This window comes from Rhinopithecus roxellana, chromosome 10 (assembly GCF_007565055.1).
Source record: "Rhinopithecus roxellana isolate Shanxi Qingling chromosome 10, ASM756505v1, whole genome shotgun sequence".
Classification (NCBI taxonomy): domain Eukaryota; kingdom Metazoa; phylum Chordata; class Mammalia; order Primates; family Cercopithecidae; genus Rhinopithecus; species Rhinopithecus roxellana.
The window spans coordinates 71,989,670-72,010,118 of record NC_044558.1 but is presented as its reverse complement, the minus strand read 5'-3'; the positions used below and the strand labels follow the sequence as shown (position 1 = coordinate 72,010,118).

Genomic DNA, 20,449 nt, shown 5'->3' with positions numbered 1-20,449 from the left:
CCTGCTTTATTTAGCCTATAAATATAAATCAGAATTATTGTAACATGAAAAGCTGAGGACAAGCACTATGCAGAATTATTATCTTGTTACAACTTAAAAATACAAATCTAAATGCCAGACTTACTAAAACAAATATTACATGGAAATTGAGAGAAAAATTAAGATTCTGTCTGATGAAAGTAAAAGCCATTGGACATGGCTGAACACACCCCCTCTTTTTGAAAATATCCTCTTCCTTCTGTTTCTGTATTGTTACACTTCTCCCGGGTTTCTTACTCCCTATTGATTTTCTTTTCCTTCTCCATTTCTTTCTTCTTCTTTGTGGGATGCTCTTCTCCTATCACTGTAAAAAAATAAAGATGTTCCTCAAAAGTCTCTCCTAGGTCTCTTTTCTCATGGTATGCAATCTATTCCCTCCCTCATCTGTCTTATTCGCTCCTACAGCTTCAACTCAAATCATGTGTACTAATGACTATCAAATATGTATTTATAGCCCTTTCCTCCTTCCTAAGCCTTACCCAACATATCCAAACTGCTTCACAGATCTTCCCTCTCAGATTTTCCCCAGGCACCCCAAATTCAACAAATCTATAGGTAAACTATTACCTTCCCCTAAACCTGTCTTCCTATTTGCTATCTCAGTGAGAACACACACCAACTGCTTAAGCCAGAATCCTGAGATTCATCCTTGATACCTCCCCTTCACTACAACCCAACTTCTTCCCTCCCACAACCATATCCAATCAACCATCAAGTCCTACAGATCTCTCCTAAACACATCTATACATTCATTTCTCTCTCCTATCTGGCATTCCCCTTGTTCAGGACATTAGTGCCTCTTGCCTAGACTATCAAAATGGCTACCACTAAATGGTTTCTCTGCCTCTAGTTAAGATTCAGCAAGTAAGCAAGCATGACACAAGAGAGAATAAAATCTATCGGCTGTGGTTTCCATCATGCATTATATTGATGGTAAAAGAAAACATTTTTAAAACTGCTGATAATTGAACATGCAGGTAGCTTAGACTGACGTAAGTTCTTCTATCCAGTAAAATGGGTATAATTAAACATATTCCAACTAACTCACAAAATTATGAAATTACATAAATATTCCTTAAAAAAACAAGAAGTGGAAGCAGTTTAAAGCAGCAACAGAATCAGATATATAATAAAGGGCCTTTTGCAGTTCATTTAAGTATTATCAGTACCTACACAAGGCATTGTGATAGGCATTGAGAATTTTTAAAATATTATTACAATTATCCTTATTATAACTAAGAAATGTGCTAAATTCATTTCATCACTTATATTTAATTACGACCAAAAAACCACATGAATATGAATGTCAAGGAGGGAATTTAAACTGAAATGTGATAATGGATCAATGGTATGGCCCTCAGGAAGGAAAGAAACAAATACAAAATATTTTCAATACACTGTGTAAATACATCATCACTTTTAGCACACAATGCTTTAAGAGTAATTGAGAGGACATTCATTCTGACCTAGAGACAAGGGAATGCTTAGCCTTCAGAGATGAAGCCTGAATGATCATAAAGACCATGAAATTGTGGAGGATGGGGAAGTGGAGGGCCGAAGAAACAGCATAATACATAAAAGGGCACAGTGGCCTAAAACAAACCACGACCACGCTCAGACAATCCCAACCTTGAAAACAGATGTATTATTTAACTATGGAAAACAGTAAAAAATTCTGCTTTCACCTGCTTAATTCTTAAGTCTATATATACTGCTTACTCCTATTACACTACCAAAGTACGTTCTAGACGTTAAAACTTACTGGTAAGGTCCAAATTTTTATGTGACAGTCTACATCAGGCCACTAGGAAACACACACATACACACACACACTGATGATTATCGATCTCATCAAGGCTTAGGTATTTCACGGTATTTCAGATTACTGCAGTTATAAAGCTGGGTGCACACAATTACCAACCACAGTGATACGCATTTATACATTTCCCTTTTTGACTTATGAATATGGTTTGCCTGCTTTTAACTGTTGTATCTGCATGACTGTTTAGTATACCTGAGTATCTATGCTTGCAAAAATGTTATTGCCTATTTTACTGCGTAAAATGACCTATGAATTGTTCTGTTTTTATCTGTTTCTCAAATAAATCCCCTTTTTAAAATCTATGTGTCTTTTAAAAAATGTATTATTTTTTCAAGAATACATTTTTGGGATTTTGACCTTTTAGGATTGTGATTTGGGGGATTTTAGACTTTAAGGATTTTGATTTTTCAGGATTTCAACATTTGAGATTATGGCATTCAGGACCGTATCTTTTGGGATTATGGTTGTCTCCCACAATAATCTTATTAAATGTTATCAAAATGTATTATTTGACAGCATTATGAATTTAACAAATGTTTCATCTGTAAGTTACAGTGCTCATTACTAATTTAATCAGTCGATTATGCAGCTCTGAGCCTTACTAATTTTGGTCCTTAAACAGAACAAATGTGTCTAAGAAGATGAGTAGGGGGAGAAAAGGAAAGATATAGGGAAGGAGGGAAAGAGAAAGGGCTTTCAAGAAAGAAAGCTTCAAATCTCTCCTGCCACCCTACAAAACTCACTAATAGCTCTTCTTTTTGAAATGTGAGGGTAGGTAGTCCAGTCACAATTAACCTAGCCTGAGATGAACAGAATTTGAGTGGTAAAACAGGGCAGTGATTTTCCACAAAAAAATGTTTTGCCAAACACATAAAATAAAAATTAAGAGAAATCCTAATAAAATATATAATAGTATAAATGATCTGGATGAAGTGAAGTGGGCAACCACAGAGCCCCACTTGCTTGCTCCCACTGAGCCAATTCCATGAAACCATAGGGATCCAGTCAACACAATTTGAAACCACTGGGCCCTCCTGAGGGTAAGTCAGGTCTCTCCTACCCCAAAAAGCTTGTTACTTGATTCTAACAGGCAAACCTCTCTCCTCTTTACCCTCTTATTTCCTGAAGCCCGCTCTTTCACAGGAGGCTTCCCAAAGATGTCCTTCGATGAGCTGGTTGAAGGAATGTACAGCTGTGTACGGATATTGGGAGCAGCGGTAAGAGATAGGAGGTATAACAGAGAAAGCATTTTTGGATATGAGAGTTCATTAAGCTCATTCAGAGAAGTATCTGCTAAACAGAAAGGGGGACCAGAGATACAGACACAGAGAGATGCCCACATACCCACATTCCTGTACACATATGCATGCCCAGGCACATACCTATACATACAACCCTGCCTGCACACACAAAAACGTGTGGGAAAAGCTCTTTGGAAAACGCAGCTCTAAGTGGGATGAAAACCTCAGACCCCTGTCCACCTCGTTATCTTATCTGGAAAAAAGAGAGCAGTGTTTCTCAAACTTTAATGTGCATATAAATAACCTAAAGATCCTATTAAAGTGCAGGTTCTGATTCAGTAAGTCCTCAGTGAGGCCTGAGATTGTACGTTTCTAACAAGCTCCCAGGTGATGCTAACGCCACTGGTCTATGGACCACACTCTGATAGCAAACTCCTACATAACAGCACATCTCCACATAATCTATATTAAAATTGAAAAACAAAGTTCCCTGGTAAAAATAAGACTCAGAACTGCTCAATTAAATAAGACAAAACAAACTGGAGCCTTCTCAGAGACTGGAGGACTTCTCAGAGACTTAGAGGACCAAGATGAGGTGAGAATGGTCATGAGAGGGCCCTAAAATGGTAAAAAGTCTACTTTTTTCCCATTCTTCCAATGAGAGATACCTCAAGTTTCACTTTTAAATGCTAATATCTATGCAAAACTACAGAGTGGAAACACAACATTTTAGAAGTAGCTAACTTCTGACTGGAATGATAATATGAAGATAATCATTACTATCTTCTTCCTTATACCTCCTTAAATCTTCAATGTATACATAATACTTCAATAATCACGAGAAAAAGAATTATTATCTTAAGGAAAAAATAAAATTCCATCCCCCCCACAACCCAGATTCTTTACATTAGCATTTAGAAAAATTACTTTATTCAGACTTACATAAAACATAAAAGATATTCTAGTAAAGGAAGAACTGTTGGTGAAGTAAATAAAAAATGAAGCAATCATAACATTTTAGAAGGTAGGCTAGAAATAAATATTAGTGCAGAGACTTGGGGCTCTAGGGGGACAAAAGATAAATAGCAAAAATGGATGGAACAAAGAAGAAAGAAGCCCAAAATCACTTTGCCTATTCCACGAATGCACCGAGAGCTTTACCTGTTGAGCAACTACCTCCCTGGCATAAAAATCATCTACTTGCTGCCATTCTGGGTTGACTGTCCCTAGTATATTCTATAAAACTAAAGTATAATGTTGTGCAAAGGAACCCTGATCAGACTATAAAACATGTAAAGACGAAATGGTTTAATTCATATGTCTAAAAATTGTCAGGGAGCTATACAAACTTTACACCATACATACACACACACCCAGTCATTCACACATTCACATATAATCAAAGTGATTATATTACTATCAGTGATTCTTAATATTTGTATCACAAATAAAAGAGAGAAATATACTTACTGGCATTTCTCCTGAGAAACACTATGGTATCAAAGAAGTGAGGATATACAGCAAAATAAAAGTTGTTATAAAAGACATAAAAATTAAGTTTGTTAACATCTGTACTTCAAAAATATTAGTAAATATAGGAAAAAAGTCATTTTATTCTTTATTCACCATACAATTAGCCTAGATTTTTAACATTTAGTGGTTGTTTTTAAGTTCTTATATTATTTATAAGTAGTAGGTCTAATGTTAGAAACTGTCAAGAGGTATACCACCAGATTTAGGTATAGGGAAAATAAGAAGAAGAAATCCTTAAGAAATTACTTGCTAGCAAATTTAATTAAATGCTACCACAGCAAGGTTATAAAAAGGGACTGGAGGCCGGGCATGGTGGCTCACACCTGTAATCTCAATACTTTGGGAGGCTGAGGCAGGAGGGGTGCTTGAGGCAAAGTTTGAGACCAGGCTGGGCAACATAGCAACACCTCATCTCTACAAAAAATTTTAAAATTACCTGGGTGTGATGGAGCATGCCTGTAGTCCTAGCTACTTGGGAGGCTGAGGCTTGAGCCCAGGAGTTTGAAGTTACAGTAAGCTATGATCGTACCACTACACTCTGGCCTGGGTGACAGAGCAAGACTCTGTCTCTTAAAAAAAATTTTTTTTAAGGGACTGGAAATTCAGATTTCTAAATCTCACACTGATCAACTATTGACCCAAGTCACAATACTTCTGGCCTGTTTTCTTATCTATCAAGAGGATATGAGGCTAGAGCCATGAGTTCCAACAAATAGAAAAGACCTCAACCAGCAGATTGCTAAATATTATGTTAGTTCCCCAAGTTCCACAATTAAGAATCCTCCAAACTTCGCTGAAAATCCCAACAAGAAGGTTTTGAAAACAATAGCAGTCTCAGTCCATTTCAAAAGTTTAATACAAGCCTCTCTACTCAAATCTCTCAAGATCTTCCCTCTGAAGATGCCGTTATCCGTCTATCATTAAGGTTTCAAGTAATAAAAACTTGTCTGGCTCAGGATGTGACTAAACACTCCAGAAACACTTCAAAGGTTCCTTTTAGCTCTAAACTTCCCAGTAATTCTGTAATTTCCCACAATAAACAATATTACAGAATGAAGTACACACACAATCTTTTAAAACATGATTATAAATCACAGCTCATGTAACAAAAGGTACAGTTTTAACAACCATGAAAGCCAATAAACAAAAAACTGTAGGTGTTCAACAAATATTTGTTAAATAAGTAATTATTCCAAGCTATAAAGATTTAAGGAAAACATACCTTAAAGGAAAAAAGACTAAGGTTTCACCAAATCCTTGAATGAAAACTTGATATTCCACAGAATGATAATCTTTCTACCAAGTATGTTGGCCCTATATCTAATCTTGAAGGAAAGAGAAATAAGCAAAAAAACCTTTCATTCAACTAGTATAGTTTTATAAACCTCTTTATTAAAGACAAAGGAGTGAAAAGATCAACCAGTAATCATACAACCCAGGTTTCAATCTAGGCTCTAACATTAATTCGCTGACTTAGTGGACCATCTTCCTCACCAGCCATACAGGGGACGGTTTGATGAGCAAATAGAAGGATATAGAGGAAAGCGCTCTCAATACAGTAAAGCACTTCACAAGTGTGCTTACATAAAAGGGCAGGATCGTTAAATTTATATATATTCAATACTTGAAAAATCATCCCAGGAATCATCTATATTGTAAATAAAATAATTTTATACTAGGGTTACATTATTAAGTTTAATATATGTTTCATAAGTTATCTATTTTATTGGTTATATTGGCAATGATCGCCAGCATGATATTCAGATTTTTTTTTTCTTTCAAAAGCATTGTTGAGAAGATTAAATGGTTTTAATTCTCATTGTTGAGAAGATTAAATGGTAAAGCCATTATCACAGTGGCTGACACACAATAAGTGCTCAGTAAATAGTGGCCATTACTGTTAAAGAATAAATGGTGGCTTGTAATTTATTGCTGCCAAATTCTTTTTTTTTTTTTTTTTTTTTTTTTTTGTTACCGTTGGTAGTTTCTGGTGTTGGAAACTCAGTAAAAGCTGTGTCTTTCATTATCTGTCACTTGTGCAGTGCTTTACTGTGCTCAGAATATTTTCCTATATACACTTTAATTTGCTCATCAAACAACCCTATGCAATTGGTGAGGAAGGTAAAATCTAGTCACAGAATTAATATTAAAGCCTAGACTGAAACCCGAGTTGTCTGACAGAGGTTCATAAAACTATCATAGTTGGGTGAAAGGTTTCTTTGCTTATTCCTCTTTCCTTCAAAGTCACATATAGAGCCAGCATACTATGCAGGAAGTTTCAGTCTACTGAAGTTTTACGTCAATTATATAACTATCATCTTAAAAACAGCAATTTCTTTTAAAAATACACACACACACACACACACACACACACACACACACACACACACACAAATGAATAGATAAAGGAAAGGCTTTACCCAGCAATGAAATGCCAGCTGTTTCAAAGAACATAATTTGGCTGAAATTTCTTAGGGGAGACAGTAATCAAACTATAAATTGGCCATGATGTTAAAGCACATTTTACCAAAAGCGCTTTATTTATATTTATTTGTACAGATGGGGTCTCGCTATGTTGCCCAGGCTAGTCTTGAACTCCTAGGCTCAAGTAATCCTCCTCCCTCAGCCTGAGAAAGTGCTGGGATTACAGGTGTGAGCCACCTCACCCCACCAAAAGTGCTTTATTAATAATGGCAGCCATAAAAAAGGATGAGTTCATGTCCTTTGCAGAGACATAGATGAAACTGGAAACCATCATTCTCAGCAAATTAACACAGAAACAGAAAACCAAACACCAAATGTTCTTACTCATAAGTGGGAGTTGAACAATGAGAATACACGGACACAGGGAGGGAAACATCACACGCTGGGGCCTGTCGGGGAGTTGGGGGGCAAGGGGAGGCAGAGCATCAGGACAAATACCTAATGCATGCAAGGCTTAAACCCTAAATGATGGGTTGATAGGTGCAGCAAACTACCACAGCACATGTATATCTATGTAACAAACCTGCACTTTCCCCACATGTATCCCAGATGTTGAAGTAAAATAAATAATAGCCACAACAATAACTGATTTCATATAGGCACAGACTTCTCCAAAAACTAGAACTATGTTGGAAAATCCATTCTCAACTCCTTGCATTTACTCACTAGCAAATATTACCTATCTTCTGTGCTACAATTCAAACCCTTAAAGGCTAGAATTGGGTTTCATCCACAATTCTGTAGTCCTAGCATTAATTCATTGCATATCTTTCCAGTAAGCATGCATTTATATTTTAGTTTCTGATAGGCCCTTGATGTCTACCCTAACTACCTTAACTTTAAAAATCATTCAACAGAAAACTAACAATTTAGGTGAAGAATACAATATATTTATTTTATTATACTTTAGTTCTGGGATACATGTGCAGAACCTGTAGGTCTGTTACATAGGTATACACGTGCCACAGTGGTTTGCTGCACTCATCAACCTGTCATCTACATTAAGTAATTCTCCTAATGCTATCCCTCCTCTAGTCCCCCACCCCAGTACAGGCCCCAGTGTGTGATGTTCCCCTCCCTGTGTCCATGTGTTCTCATTGTTCAACTCCCACTTATGAGTGAGAATATGTGGTGTTTGGTTTTCTGTTCCTGTGTTAGTTTGCTGAGAATGATGGTTTCCAGTTTCATCTATGTCCCTGCAAAGGACATGAACTCATCGTTTTTATGGCTGCATAGTATTCCATGGTGTATATACGCCACATTTTCTTTATCCAGTCTATCATTGATGGGCATTTGGGTTGGTTCCAAGTCTTTGCTTTTGTGAACAGTGCTGCAATAAACATACGTGTGCATGTGTCTTTACAGTAGAATGATTTATAATTCTTTAGGTATATACTCAGTAATGAGACTGCTGGGTCAAATGGTATTTCTGGTTCTAGATCCCTGAGGAATCACCACACTGTCTTCCACAATGGTTGAACTAATTTACACTCCCACCAACAGTGTAAAAGCGTTCCTTTTTCTCCATATCCTCTCCAGCATCTGTTGTCTCCAGACTTTTTAATGATTGTCATTCTAACTGGCATAAGAGAGTATCTCATCGTAGTTTGATGTGCATTTCTCTAATGACTAGTGATTAGTTTTTCATGTTTGCTGGCCACATAAATGTCTTCTTTTGAGAAGTGTCTGTTCATATCCTTTGCCCACTTTTTGATGTTTTTTTTCTCATAAATTTAAGTTCTTTGTATATTCTGGATATCAGATGGACAGATGGCAAAAAATTTTCTCCAATTCTATAGGTTGCCTGTTCACTCTAATGATAGTTTATTTTGCTGTGCAGAAGCTGTTTAGTTCAATAAGATCTCATCTGTCAATTTTGGCTTTTTTTGCCGTTACCTTTGGTGTTTTAGTCATACAGTCTTTGCCCATATCTATGTCCTGAATGATACTGCCTAGTTTTCTTCTAGGGCTTTTATGGTTTTAGGTCTTATGTTTAAGTCTTTAACCCATCTTGAGTTAATTTTGTCTAAGGTGTAAGGAAGGGATCCAGTTTCAGTTTTCTGCATATGGCTAGCCAGCCAGTTACCCAACACCATTTATTAAATAGGGAATCTTTTCCCCAGTGTTTGTTTTTGTCAGGTTTGTCAAAGATCAGACGGTTGTAGATGCATGGCGTTATTTCTGAGGCCTCTGTTCTGTTCCACTGGTCTGTATCTCTGTTTTGGTATCAGTACCATGCTGTTTTGGTTACTGTAGCCTTGTAGTATAGTTTGAAGTCAGGTAGCATGATGGCTCCAGCTTTGTTTTTTGTTTTGTTTTGTTTTTCCATAGGATTGTCTTGGGTATACAGGCTCTTTTTTGGTTCCATATGAAATTTAAATTAGTTTTTTTAATTCTGTGAAGAAAGTCAATGGTAGCTTGATGGGGATAGCATTGAATCTATAAATTACTTTGGGAAGTATGGCCATTTTTACAATATTGATTCTTCCTATCTATGAGCATGGAATGTTTTTCCACTTGTTTGTGTCCTCTCTTATTTCCTTGAGCAGTGGTTTGTAGTTCTCCTTGAAGAGATCCTTCACATCCCTTGTAAGTTGTATTCCTAGATATTTTATTCTCCTTGTAGCAATGGAATATACAATATATTTCTTAATATGCTGTACACTTTCACGACTTCATTGGTTTTAGTCAAGAAATACTTCATTTTTAGCTATATTATATAAATTTCAACAATCTGAAAAATAAGACCTAATAAGTGGCCACAAATGAGATCATAATAATAATACACAACTTGCCAAAGCTGTTCCTTAAAAATGCTAAGGTGTTCATGTACAATATCAGCCTTGAAATAATGCTAAAAAACAGTTGGGTGCAGTGGCTCATGCCTGTAATCCCAACATTTTGGAGACCAAGGTGAGAGTACTGCTTTGGCCCAGGAGTTCGAAACCAGACTGGGCAACATAGGGAGATACCCCCTTTACCAAAAATTTAAAAATTAACCAGACGTAGTGGCACACTCCTATAGTCCCAGCTACTTGGGAGGCTAAGGTGGGGGGACCACTTGAACCAGGGAGGTTGAGACTGCAGTAAGCTATATCCACACCACTGCACTCCAGCCTGGGCAAAAGAGTGAAACCCTGTCTCAGAAAATAAATAAATAAATAAACGATTTATACCTACAACTTAGAGACAAAAAAGTTTGATAACATTTTTACAAACATAATGTTCAAAATTATTGGAAAAGCAATATCAGGTGTCATATAGCAATAGTCAAATTTGCATAAACATTAATTGAAAACATTCAAATATCTACAATACTTCAGGTATTTTATTAGCTTCTAGGAATACCAAAGTGAATAAGACGGTCTCTGCCCTGTAAGGCAGGTAAGTGTCTAGACAATTGTACTACAATATAGTGATTCGCCAGGAATAATTACATATACATACAGCCATGCATCATTTAATGACAGGGATATGTTCTGAAAAATGCATCGTTAGGTGATTTCATCGTGGGAACATCACAGAATGTACTCATACAAACCCAGATGGTACAGCCTACTACATACCTAGGCTATATGGTAGAGCCTATTGCTCTGAGGCTACAAACCTGTACAGGATGTTACTATACTGAATGCTGCAGGTAATTGTAACACCACGGTAAATATTTGTACTTAAACATAGAAAAAGTAGAGTAAAAATATAGTATCATAATTTTATGGGACTGTATACGTGGTCCCCCACTGACCAAAATGTCATTATAGAGTGCATGACTGACTCTACTACATAGAATCAGTATGATACTAAGGGGTGGAGGGATAGTAATCCTAGAGGGCCTCTTTGAAAAGTACCATATGGTGGCTCATGCCTGTAATCACAGCACTTTGGGAGGCTGAGGCAGGCAGATCACGAGGTCAGGAGATGGTGACCATCCTGGCCAACATGGTGAAACCCTGTCTCTACTAAAAATACAAAAATTAGCTGGGTATGGTTGCGCACGCCTGTAATCCCAGCTACTCAGGAGGCTGAGGCAGGAGAATCGCTTGAATCTGGGAGGCAGAGAATGCAGTGAGCCAAGATCGTGCCACTGCACTCCAGCCTGGCGACAGAGCGAGACTCTGTCTCCAAAAAAAAAAAGAAAAAGAAAAAGAACAGTACCATATGATAAAAATAATTCAGTGCTGACACAACACAGGATTGGGATAAGCAGCAGGAAATGAAGCTAGGAAGGTAGTTTAGGGATAGATTATTATTATAGCCTTGAACACTATACTCAGGATTTCAGCTTTTATTCAGCAGCCACTAATAGGACTCAATTGTTTTTTAATATACAGGGACCAACATAATCAGATAGGTTTCAAAGAAGACAATGAAAATAATGTTAGTAGCATTCCAAAGGAGAGACCAATTTATCCAACAGTTCATGAGAGAAATGATATGGGCTTCTGAACTGTAACTACATAAACTGGAAAAAGGATAGATTTAAGAGAAAAATCCAGAGAAAGGACAAGAAGGATGACCACAAATTAGAATCAAAGTTGAGACAATGATGGTTTCTAGCTGAGGTTCCAGAAAGGAGTTTATGCCACATACAAACTAAAGAATATACAGATGCCAGGTTTGGGGAGGCAGAAATGGGTTTCAGAAATATACATAGAAATCTATGAAAAAGGAGTGTTAGAGACATCAAGGAAGGAGAGTTTCAATTTAAAAAGGGCCAACAACATCAAATACTTTGGAGGAGACATCAAAAGATGAGTGAGATTGGCCACTGAGTTAAACAACTAGGATACTAGTTGTCAGGCCTCACACTGTAAAGGAAATAAAAAGAACACTTACTGAAGTAAATCCATTGCATGTAGAAACCCAAGCCAATAAACTTTAGACCAGCAGTTCATAAACTTTTTGGTCTTAGGATCATTTACACTTTAAAAATTTAAGAGTTTTTTTTGTTTTTTGTTTTTCTTAATATGGGTCATATATCGATGTTTACTATATTAGAAATAAAAACTGATAAAAATCTAAATATATAAGTTCATTTAAAAAATAAACACATCACATATTAAATGACATATTATTATTTTAAAAACTTATTATTTTCCAAAAAAAAGATATTTTGTATGAAGAGTGGCACTGTATATTTTTGCAAACCTCTAACATCTGGCTTAGTAGAAGACATCTGGATTGTCACATCTGTCTCAGCATTCAATTTGTTGTAATACACTGTTTTAGTCCAAAAATATTAAGAAAATCTGCACTCTCACAGATATATAGTTGAAAAGAGATAAGTAGCTTAACAGCATTTTTGGATAATTACAGATGTTATTCTTTGATACTACATAAAAACACAGTTGTTTCTCAAAGGTTAGTGCAATGTGAAATCTGAAACCACATCAATGAAGTTTATAGTGTTCCCTTAAAATCTGTTGGTGTTTTGTACTACGAATGGATTACTCATTACAGTTTTATAAAATCAAACATTGGTAACTAGGAACCATTTGTTTGCTGAGTTATGCGTATTTTCCAAATGCTGACACATTTCACGGTAAAATGTCAAAAATTACATTCATTGATATCACCACTAATCTTCTCATAAAAGTCTTTATACACAGAAACTCTAAAGCTCATTGTTGCTACAAATTTTCAAAAATTCTAATTTTCACTTGAGTGATTATCACTGGCAACATACACTCTCAAATGTTTTCCTTGAAGTGATATATTTCTTGAATATATTCACTTTCAAGAAAATATATGCTAAATATCCAAGTCTGAATAACTATGGTATTTCAGGTAGTCTTTCAAGTAAAAATGATGTTGTATGACAAAAAGACTAGTTCTGCTTGCAAAACAAACTACACACGTGCTTTCCCTTAACTGCTATACTTTGGTATACAGTGTAGGTGCTTTATGTGTAGTTCCCATTTTGTCAGACAAAATATTTTTTAAAATATGAGATGTAATAAAATTAGTAAATTTTACTGCTTCAAGGATATTCTTAATTCAAACTGGCATTATTCTTACTGCATTCATGTACATGGTGGTGAATATTACAATGAAGATAGCAATTTGGTGCCACTGCTTTGATTCATGCTAAAGTGCTGGCAGTTTTACCCACCATTGCCTCTGCACCATCACACTGAAAAAAGCAAATAACATCTTCATATTATTATAAAAACAGTGTGAACCTCATAGAAAGGTTCAACTAAAAAGATATCAGGGACTCTCAGTGTCCCTCAGACTATACTTTGAAAACCACTCTGATATCCGGACTATACAAACACTAATCACTTGTAAAATTTACTCACACAATTAACCAGTGTGAGTCCTCTAAGACAGTGGACAAAAAACAAACAAGTAAGAAACCTCCTAGAATAAGGAGTCTCTGAACAACTAAATGGTTGCTAGAAAGGCTCCTCAGATAGACAGGAGGGGGCTCAGGAACCCTGCATTTGTTTAAAAAGGACTTATGTAGATGGTCCTCAATTTTTTTCTACCATTCCTACACAAAAGGTCTAGGAGAATCAGTGCCAAACCTCAAATTTGAAGATAGAAAGCAAGTATGACAAGAAAACAACGATGCTGAAAAGATTTCTACCAGATGATAGTTGGTTTAAGCTTCTTTCAGAATGTGAATTTTATAGTTTGCTTTTAACAGAAGCTGAAATAACTCATTCTTTTTACCTAACCATTATACTGATAATACTGTGTTCAGTTATAAACAATATATATTTTTAATGAAAAAGTTCCACCTCTTCAGCCTACACTTAAAGGAAAGATCTACTAACACTAAACCTCACATATAGAGCTTGGTACAGTTAAAGTGGTTCTGATTTGCAAAACCGTAAAATTTTAAAGAAACAAAAAAATCCATTCTGCTCACTACAGTATGTCTAGTAGCCAACTCAGCCCTTAAATAAGATGCTCAATAAACATTTGCAGAATGCTGAATATTGAAATGATTGATATGAAATGAGATATGAACCCAGGTTACCAAACTCATACTAGAATAACACCTAGTTATTATGTGAAATCTTTTCTTTCACAAAAAGATTTTTTTCCTACTCTTTCTACTATGTGAAATCTTTTTCATAGCTCTCTAAAATAACACCTATGAGAAACCTAAAGGACTGTTACAATATCCTCTAAGAAAATGTAACATTACCTGTTACATTTGAAAGCCTGGTATGAACCATTTAGACCACAATTTAAAACCCAAACCAATAATTCTATCATTTTCATTTCTAAATATTTGCTACCTGAATTAAGCGAAGTAACCATCCACTCCTAGGTGAAGTAGCAATACGACACCAGTCCTAATTTCACCATCACACATTGATTATCACTCTCATACACACTATCCTTAATATTTAATATTTCACTTTCTCTGATGATTCAGAATGTTTTTTGTTCTTGAGACAGGGTCTCACTCTGTTGCCCAGGCTGGAATGCAGTGGTATGACCACAGCTCACTGCAACCTCAAACTCTGGGGCTCAAGGGCTCCTCCCACTTCAGCCTCCTGAGTAGCTGGGACCACAGGCATGCACCACCACACCCAGATCATTTTTTTTATTTGTAGTAGAGACAAGATCTCACTGTGTTGCCCAGGTTGGTCTCAAACTCCTGGCCTCAAGAAATCCTCCTGTCTCAGCCTCCCAAAGTGCTGGGCTTACACATGTGGGCCACTAGGCCCAGTCAAGAATGATCCTTAATTTCCTAAAGTTTCTTGCATTTATATTTGGGACATTTCTTGCCTTGTAAGAAACTTCAGATAGGCTGGGCATGGTGTCGCACTCCTGTAATCCCGCACTTCGGGAGGACAAGGCAGACGGATCACCTGAGGTCAGGAGTTTGAGACTAGCCTGGCCAGCATAGTGAAACCCCATCTCTACTACAAACACAAAAATTAGCCTGGCGTGGTGGCGGGCACCTGTAATCCCAGCTACCACAGAGGCTGAGGCATGCGAATTGCTTGAACCTGGGAGGCAGAGGTTCCAGTGAGCCGAGGTCACACCACTGTACTCCAGCCTGGACGACAGAGCAAGATTCTGTCTCAAATTCTGCGCCCCACCCCCAAAAAAAAGAAAGAAAGAAAGAAAAGAAACTTCAGATATAAACACTGTGCAGCATCTTGAAAATAATTTGTCACCGTGGAATTTTTTCCTTCTAAAAATTTTCCTGTCAGTTTGACATTTACTACTGTTTCTCTCACAAAAGCACAATGTAAAAAATTTTGGAGTGAGGGACTGAATAATTACCTGTTGGATATAATGTTCACTATTTGGATAAAGGGTACACTAGAAGCCCAATTCCCTGACTCTGCAATATACCCAGTAACAAACATGCACATGTACCCCAAAATATAAAATAAAATTAAAAGTTGAGAAACCGAAGCTACAATAAATTGTTTTATTTTGAAATACATGCCATGAATGTAACTTCATTCTATAGAAACACATGACCTACCATGGATATAGCGAAAGGAAATGGGCTTCTGTTGCAATATAAAGAATTTGAACTTAATATTCCTTAAAGAAAAAAAAATATTGTCAATAAAAACTTTAAAGGGACCAGAATGGTGGCTCGCTCCTATAATCCCAGTTCTTTGGGAGGCCAACGTGGGAGGATCACTCGAGCTCAGGAGTTTGAGACTAGCCTAGGCAACACAGAGAGATCCCCCAGCTCTACAAAAAATGAGAAAATTAGCCACACGTGATGGCGTGCATCTGTAGTTCCAGCTACTTGGGAGGCTGAGGTGAGAGGATCCCTTGAACCTGGGAGTTCGAGGCTGCACTGAGCCTGGATGATGCCACTGCAACCCAGCCTGGGCAACAGAATGAGATCTTATCTCAAAAAAGAAAAAAGAAAGAAAAAAAAGACTTTAAAGGTAGAACAAGGACTCAATCTTCTCCGCAGGTTTAAAAAGAAAAAAGTCCTAACATTTGGCAATGAGGCAGAATCAGTTCAAAGGTCAGTCTGACCCAAAGGATTCAAATCCCATTCATGGGTCACACAAACAAAACATTAGCAAACTGCATCCTTCTGCTGTGCAGCTATCCAGTCCCAGCTTTAGTACTTGCCAACCTTACTCTGGAAATTACCCTAACTGTTAATTAATATGTCAATTATGGAGAATTATTCCTTCCAACTACTGAAACTTTTGCTTCTCAACAGCATTCTGCAGTCCTTTAATTTTGTTTTTCTAACACTACCAGAGAGGAAAAATATTAATATTCTGTGGTGCAATCAATATCTTCTCTATTAACAATACCCTGTTCCACACTGTTCTATACAAACATGGATTCTACCCTGAATTTCAGAAACCACTAGGAAAATAACAGATAACAGAGAAATTAGAGCTCTTAGGTTTAACTTAGAGCCAAAATCAAAAGAGAAGAGACAATTCAGAGAGAGGAAGGCAGAAGCTGAGAGGGTCGTAGTGTAGAACACTTACTTTCAGGAACACAGTGTCCCTTAGATTTCTGGTGAGTTGCCCAGAGCCTCTTCAGTTTCAATCCAAATGACAATGCTTCTCTGAGTCCTCCTCAAGTAATGTTTCCACCACTAAAAATTGGATCTACAAGAGCTCGGATGTACCGGTTAAAAAAAAAAATTGTCAGGGGCCCCCAGGTGGGCCTCAAGCCTCTTTTAAACTAGGCCCACTTCTCTGTCCTGGGCCAACTCCCCTGTGTACTATATTCCTTCTTCTTCCAGGTGCCAGGTATTCAGCCTGTTTCTTCTCTTCTGAGCTGCCACCACCTACTCTATTTCTCAGGGTTCCTCTAACCCCAAGACTGGCTGTGGAGTAGGACACCAGCTTCCCCCCTTCCTTGCTGTCCCTGCAAATAAACATATAGGCTCTTCTAGTTTCAGTATTTTTCTAATGGCTACAAGAAAATAGAGAGGGAACAACAAAAAGCAATAATATATAGTACCAGAGATCAAGATTATAATAATTGTCTCCACTTTAATGTTCCTGCCCCAAAAAAACAGATTTTCTAAATATTGCTTACTGAGCATTTTAAAAAGCACAAAGTACTAACACGGATATACAAATACACTCTAAACCAACTCCAACCTTACACAGCCATTAAGATACTCTGCTTTTCAAAATACTTAAATCACAATTCACGGGTCCAAAAATAGTAACCACAATCATTTTAGCAAATACTTTTTTTCTTTTTGGAATGTTCTGTTGTAATCCCTTAAATTTAGCGTTATGTCTAAAAGTTGGCTTTCTGAGCATAAAAAAATGTTCAAAATATTTTATCCACTGTAAATGAGAATAAATGGGTCCAAAATTAGTAACCACAATCATTTTAGTATATACGTTTTTCTTTTTGGAATGTTTTGTTGTAATCCCTTAAATTTAGAGTATATTTGAAAGTTTGCTTTTTGAATATGAAAAATGAACAAAATATTTTATCCATTGTGGGAATATACAAAAAGCATATAATATTTACAAAAAACAAGCATGTCAAAACCAGCGAGCTTCACTGAGAAAATTTTCAAGTAAGTTATTGTCAACCATTCCTGTCTCTACATTTCAAACTTAATAAAATTCTGTAAAGTGTTTTAAAAAAAAATCAAGATCTCATTTTTTAGAAATCTAATGTCTACTGAATATTTGCATATGTCAATATTATATATGCCCTCTTTTTTAAAGCAACAGTAAGATAGATTAGTATGCTTATTGTTATAGTTTAGTTTCTAATGAACTTTGTAGCATCAAAATATATATCTTCTCTACATATTAAGTAATAAATCACAGGATTATATTTAATTCAAAGGGTACCTTCCTATAAAAATCAAGGAGCTCGATAACTAAGTGCTGACAGATTAAGAATGCCAGACTGAATTTCCTGGATGATTTTCTTTATCCACTTAATTCAAAGTCGTTTTTTAAAAGACAGAGTTATTATACTGCAAGCTTACAATAAATAAAGTCTGAAAATAGGCAGAGATCTTTTCATCTCATTTGTCTAAGAGACTGCCATTTAATCAAACTAAAGATATGCAGGTACTTTCGGTAAAAATCTGTTCCTGTGACTGGGCTCATCTCCAACTACTTATTTATAAAATATTACAGAACTGGAATAAAAACACTAAATAAAACCTTGATCTGACCCTTCCAGAAGTCCATATAGAAAAGAAGTTTAATATATTGTGTATTCTGCAATCAGATACTTTTCTTTTTTTAGGAACGAAATTAAATTACATCCTTTGCTCCTAAAGAGGATTTTATGGGTTTTCCTTGATCCCTACACACTAACACAACAATGCAGCCAACATTTTTATACCCAGAGTGGGGAGAGGGACATTACACCCTGCGATACGAATTAAATCGCAGTAGCTAATGCCTCCCATAAATAATTTATTCTCTCTTGGAAGCAAAAAACCGTACAGCCTCTTCAATTACCCCTCACCGCAAACCATCGCCTGGGTTGCGATCAATGTGACCCAGTTCCTATCGCCACAGCCACCTCCGTCTCGCCTCCTCCCGCTGGGTCCGCGAATGTCATGGGAGGGGGCGGCAGCCGCAGGGGCGTCCCCTGGTCGTCACCCCGCCGGCTGGCGGCGCGCTGGGCAGGCCTGGGACTCACCGGGTGGAGGTGCCCTTCCGCACATCGCACATCATGCACTTGAAGGCCTCGGCGCTGTTCCGGAAGGTGCAGACGCTACAGTCCCAGTAACCCTCATCCGAGGACGGCTTCGGCTGCCGCTTCGGCCTGCAGGACACAACCCGGACACGACGCGGCGCGGGGTCACCAGCAGGCCGCGCCCGGCGCCCCGGCCCCGCGGCCGCCCCCGCCCCGCCCCCCGCCCCAATTCCGCGACCCCCGCCCGGCGGGCCCTCGGCGCGCCGCGCTCCGGCTCCAAGGGGGAAGGAAGTCAGGAAGAGGCAGGGCGCGAGCCCGGCGGCACTCGCCGCCGCCACAGCCGCTCTGACACCCGGGCTGCCGCTCCAGTAGCCGCCGCCATCGCGGCTCCATTGTGGGGCGGCCGGCGCCGGCCCCCTCACGCGGCAGCACTCGCACACCAGCGGAGCCGCCCCCGTGCTCGCCCCGGTGCCCGGGCGGCGAGCGAGGCAGCCACCCGAAGCCCTGCACGAGGGCCCTGCCGCCCGCACAGTCCGGGCCCCGGGGCCCGGGCGCTGTTACCTGGTGGGGCTCTTCTTGTCTCCCATGGCTTGGCTATCAACACACGCCGAGAGTCGCCGCCGCGGCCGCTCTGTTTGTCAATAAGGAGGATAATAAGCCGGGCGGAAGCGGGCGGGGGAGGAGGGAGGGAGGGGGCGGGGAAGGCCGCACCGCCGCGCTCGGAAGCCGCCGCCTGATCCCACGCAGCCTCCAGCTGTCGGGGAAACTCCTGCCTGGGCGCACGTGACCCGCGCCCGCCAACCAGCGGCCGCGCCGGAGACTTCAAACGCGGCCAGCGCGGCCCCAGCACCCGCTGCGAGTTCGCCGGCGGGCAGTGCGGAGGTGGCCGCAGCGGCCTCGGGAGCCGGCGCCGCCTCTCCGCACTGTTGCTCGGTCGCCCTCTGGGTACCTGCGGCCGCCAGGGACTGCTGCGCGCTCCAGAGCCCCTCTGAGGAGGAAAACGTCTGTCCCACCGACTGGCTTGGGATGCTCAGTCTTCCCGTGCGAAGCCTGGTCCAAGGTGGGACCGGCCGGCGTTCGGAGACCTGTCCAGCTCTGGACAGAAGTGCCAGCACGGGGTCTCCAGGTAGAACGACTTTCCTGGCCTCCGCCGTCCTTAACTACTCAGTCCCCGCCTGCAGGACACCGGGGAAGGCGGGAACTAACACGCAGCGCCATTGCTAGATGCCTTAAAGCACTACACAGATGCTCTACCAAGTAGGGCTTGTGACCCCTAACTTACAGGAATCGAAATCAAGACTCAAGAGAGGTTAGGTGACTTCCTCTGGGCTACATAATTAGAAAATGACAAAGCCAGTAGTCTAACTCTGCTTTAATTCCAAAGGCGCCCTTTTGGCCTCTCAGGCCTCTGCAGTAGCTGCTTTTGAAAGAAACCCAATACATACTCCTAAGGCCTTTTTAAATATAAGGAGTTTGCATGTGCCCTCAACGCTGTCTGCTAACAGAAGAACACCTTCCCAGGTCTCTTCACCTCAATATACTAAATAAAGGTCCTCATACTCCACACTCCAGCAACAGCCATCAAACTGGTCTCTGAAGCTGCACTTCCACCTCCCCAATCTATTCAGTAATCCACAACCAGATGAAAAATAAAATGCTGTTAATATTATGCCACCACTCTGATCAAGAACCACTAACGACTCCCACACTCCTTAGCCTGGCATTTAAAGGCTTC

At 39.1% G+C, this 20,449-nt stretch overlaps 1 protein-coding gene across 9 annotated transcripts in view; it reads right to left on the bottom strand.

Moving 5' to 3' along the window:
* YAF2 (YY1 associated factor 2) overlaps positions 1-19,551 on the bottom strand; it is a 79,780-nt gene extending 60,229 nt beyond the window's left edge. For 4 of the 9 annotated variants that reach the window (XR_004059695.1, XR_004059694.1, XR_004059698.1 and 1 more), the window contains exons 1-4: positions 19,276-19,551; positions 18,718-18,843; positions 16,569-16,953; positions 210-343 (exon numbers count right to left, since the gene is read on the bottom strand). Coding sequence is in view for 2 of the 9 variants with exons in the window: in XM_030939593.1 (XP_030795453.1) it covers positions 18,718-18,843; positions 19,276-19,301 (152 nt within the window). In the remaining 7 variants the exon portion in view is untranslated. The remainder of the gene's footprint in view (positions 1-209; positions 344-16,568; positions 16,954-18,717; positions 18,844-19,275) is intronic. The other 5 variants (XR_004059696.1, XR_004059699.1, XM_030939593.1 and 2 more) reach the window with 3 other exon arrangements.
* Positions 19,552-20,449: the final 898 nt, after the last annotated feature.